Here is a 3,814-nt window from a genome sequence, read left to right on the forward strand (position 1 = left end):
CTAATTTTTGTCTTAATAAGAAACTTTCTGTTCCGATAATATTTTTTGCTGATTTGGAAAATAGTACAATATTTTAATATTTTATTATGAAATGAGGAAAATTAGGTTATAAATACACACAAAGTGCCATATACTCAAGTACATTACACACTAAAAGCACACTAAATAATTGCTGATCACTTTACTATTCATATAATAATTAGAGTTTCAAGTCAGGTAAGTTACCCTGGTAACGTACGAATGTATTTTTTTCTCTTTCTGAACTTTCGCAAAGCTCATTTTTGGCAATGTCAACGCACTGTGCATGCAAATAATTTGAGTGGAAAATGCCTCAACAAAAAGGTGATGTATGGAAATTTTTTGTGGCTGCAATGCAAAGAGGGAAAGATAGTTTTAAGTGCAACTACTGCAATATGTTTAACGTGAAAAATGCTACTCGACAGGAAAAGCACCTACGTACGTGTTATATGTCACCCATAATAGTAAATATTAAGTTTTCGGAAAAGCAAACCCCTCAAACTCAACTTATTCAACGTTCGCAATCAGGTAATTACGCTAATTGTATATGTCTTCCACTTGTATAAACTCACTTTTTGCACAACATATCTCTTTATAGGTTAGATTTTTTCTGTTTTCATCTGATATTACTCTTGAAGTGCTCTTAATATTACTGACTTGTATAATTTACACTGATTATTTCTTTGACTTTTTAATTAGCTACATTAAAAACTCAAAGAAATGATTAGGAATATTGATGAAGTGCTAGCGATTCATAAATAAAGAAAAATACGTGCCAGTTATGCAATACTTATAATATTTCTCAGAGACAACGATCAGGACAACGGTAGATAGTAATGAAAAAAACGAATTAATGGGAGAGCTTCAATTGAACCCCCTAAAAATGTACCCAAAATACAAAAAAGTCAGTCAACACTACTTTCAATGAGAAAAATTATCGATTCTTTGAAGCCAGGGGAGCAAGTAAGTGATAAATAATGTTTGCGCAAATAAAATTTAGTTATCTACTCTGTATAGGCTATCCTTCTCACGTTCAAGCTTTTTTTATCTTTGAGGCTATTGAATTCATGATCTAACCTCAAAATTCATTCGCATCATGCTCAACAAATAGAGAATTAGATATTTTGCAGATACTAAGCACAACTCCTTTTTAAATAGAACGGCTTCTACAGAGCAAAAAACTACCTCCTTTTAATCATTTTTGCGTAAAGTTATATTTTCGAATTTCAATCTGAACACTCGAAAATATAACTTTACGCTAACATTGTTAACATTAGGCTCTTTTTCGCGATGAAGGCAAACATCGATTTAAAAAAGCAGTTGGACTTAGTATTCTAAAAAATATTTTTTTCTAGTATTTATTCTGTAACGTGATTGAATTATTAGGTTAGCTATTTAGTCCAAAAGCCTACATGTTCTCTCAATTATTTCAAATAAACTAATGAACTAACCAATCCAACTACTTAATAACCTGATTAAATTAAATTTAGGCATTAATTATTACAGTTTGAATTTTTGAAACTTCATATTAAATTACAAATTTCTTTTTGAAGTTATAAAATGTATGATTTGTTTCGTGTAGGAAAAAGTGAATGTGTTACTAGCCAGAGCTATATATGCCTCAGACGCTGCTTTTTTCTATACTAGATAATGAGTACTGGAGAGAATTTTTCAAAGAGCTTCGTCCATGATTGAATATCCCCTCGAGTTACATGTTAAGTAATTCACTCTTGCCAGTAACAAGCGTTGGATTCAGAAAAATTAAGAATTTGTATTCCTACGAATACGCGATTTTTCCTCCGTCTAAAAATCCCCCAACGGGAACAGAAAAAGTGCAAATCCTATTCCTCTCAATTGACTAAGTAAGATTTAACGAAAGCATTTATTTAACCTATTTTTCATTATTAAATCATTTCATAACTTAAAAATTCGAAAAATATCCAAATTTATATTTATTTATACTTTGATAATTTATTGAAGCGTTTTAAAAAATACAACAAAGAAATCTATGTAAATGTGTGAATTTAAATAATTTTAACTCTAGAGAGGCAGAGTTGAATTGGTGAGAATTAAAATTTCAGAATTTACATACCGCAAAAAGGAATTATAACAACTTATTACACATATTTTGTGAACTTATTAGAAAGAATTAAATATAATCAAAATATGACCACTTCTGAGGAATAAAAAATATCTCTGTGAGGTACGTTACCAGTACAATTAGAAGGAATTAAATATATTGAAAACACGTTCTCTTTGGGAGAATAGAAAACTGTGTGGCGATCGCTATGGAAATAGAAGTGAATAAGTTTAGACAGATGGAAAAATCGCGCATTCAAAATAATAGAATAATCTTCACTTTTGCGCTGAATTCTGAAAATAATATTTTTTCTCTATTTTTCGCTTATTACCGGGTTGGAGGCAGAATACGAGAGAATGCAGCAGGATGTTCACACACAAATAATTAATTCAGATGTATTAGGACTTCAATGTGACGGTTGGAGTAATAGAAGGTAATGTTATTTTTTGACATTATTATAAAAAGATTGTATGCAAAAGTGAAACCTTTTCTTAATTTCTTTAATATATTCAATATAAACCAATTGAACTTTTTCAACAATTAAAAGCCAGTATCAATGAGAACGTTTCTTTTCTTCCCAGAAATGAACCATTCGTCAACTTCGTTCTTTTTAATGTTGGTAAACTTCTTCTGTATAAAACAATGCCAACAGGAGTAAATCGTCACACAGGTGAATATGTGGCGGAACTAACGTCAGAAGTCATCGAAGAAGTCGGCCCGAATAAAACATTCGCTGTCGTTACTGACAATAATGCAGCTATGATCAAAGCACGAGAAATTATTCAACGGAAATATCCTTACATTGAAGTGTATAGTTGTGCGGCGTTGTTGTCAAAGATGTCAACTCATCTCACGTCGCCTATAGTTAAATGGATAACTATACTGGAGGGTGACTCGTGTATTTTAAGTCGAGTTTCGGAAGCGTTTCAAGAAACTGAAACATGTTTTGAGGCCGTAATTGCCAACTCGCCAACTTCTGTGGAAGACGATGATTCTATACGACGAAGTTTACAGAAAAACGGCAAATGACGTTAAGATCTATACAATTTGCAGCAAACATACTTTATCCGAAATGTAACGGAATGCATCTTCGTGCTGCAGAACAAGTAAAAGGTAATTCGATTATTAACAATCGAGTTAAATACCTCTTTGATCAAGAAACAGGTGCTGCGTAGAAAGTCATGACACAGGTTGCGAATTACCGGGATAAAAATGGCATTTTTTCTCTCGATTACATAAGGACCACTGAAAAAACTTTAGACGCTCGAATCTCGTGGAGATCAAACTTTTTTAGTTCCAAAATAGGTACCGTAGCCTTTTAGATACTGAACATGCCAGCTACATGCGCAGCGACAGAGAGAACGTTTAGTAGAGCTGGAAATGTACAGAATATTAAAAGAAACCGAATGAGGACAAGTCGAGCAGGAATGTTGACTCACGTTTCTCATACTCTGAAGCTTGCGTAACGAAAAAAAAGCTCGTAACCAAAAGCGAATTGAAATTTCGAACAACGAGTACAAGGAGGATATAGCTGAAGAAGAATCTGACGAATAGGATAATATTGAGTCTAATTTTTCTGACATGTCTGATGAGGAAAATTAAAACTTTTTACTTTCGTTTGTTTTTTAATGTTTAAAATAATTTATTTTCATTTAAAAAGACGCTTTAATAATTTCGTTCTTTACGTTCAAAATAACATCTTTTTATGTGAAAAAA

The 3,814-nt window shown here is 32.1% G+C and overlaps 1 protein-coding gene across 2 annotated transcripts; it reads left to right on the forward strand.

The window, feature by feature from the left end:
* Positions 1-243: 243 nt before the first annotated feature.
* LOC117174608 lies at positions 244-3,675 on the forward strand. 2 transcript variants are annotated; one of them, XM_033363850.1, is made up of 5 exons: positions 244-342; positions 444-546; positions 825-981; positions 2,440-2,531; positions 2,680-3,675. In XM_033363850.1, exons 3-5 carry the CDS (start codon positions 943-945, stop codon positions 3,125-3,127), a joined length of 579 nt encoding a protein of 192 aa, XP_033219741.1. In that variant the 5' UTR covers positions 244-342; positions 444-546; positions 825-942; the 3' UTR covers positions 3,128-3,675. The 2 variants fall into 2 exon arrangements, with proteins under 2 accessions (XP_033219741.1, XP_033219742.1); XM_033363851.1 differs by having other exon boundaries at positions 2,444-2,531.
* The last annotated feature ends 139 nt before the right edge of the window (positions 3,676-3,814 follow it).

The sequence above is a fragment of the Belonocnema kinseyi genome, chromosome 6 (assembly GCF_010883055.1).
Source record: "Belonocnema kinseyi isolate 2016_QV_RU_SX_M_011 chromosome 6, B_treatae_v1, whole genome shotgun sequence".
Lineage (NCBI taxonomy): Eukaryota > Metazoa > Arthropoda > Insecta > Hymenoptera > Cynipidae > Belonocnema > Belonocnema kinseyi.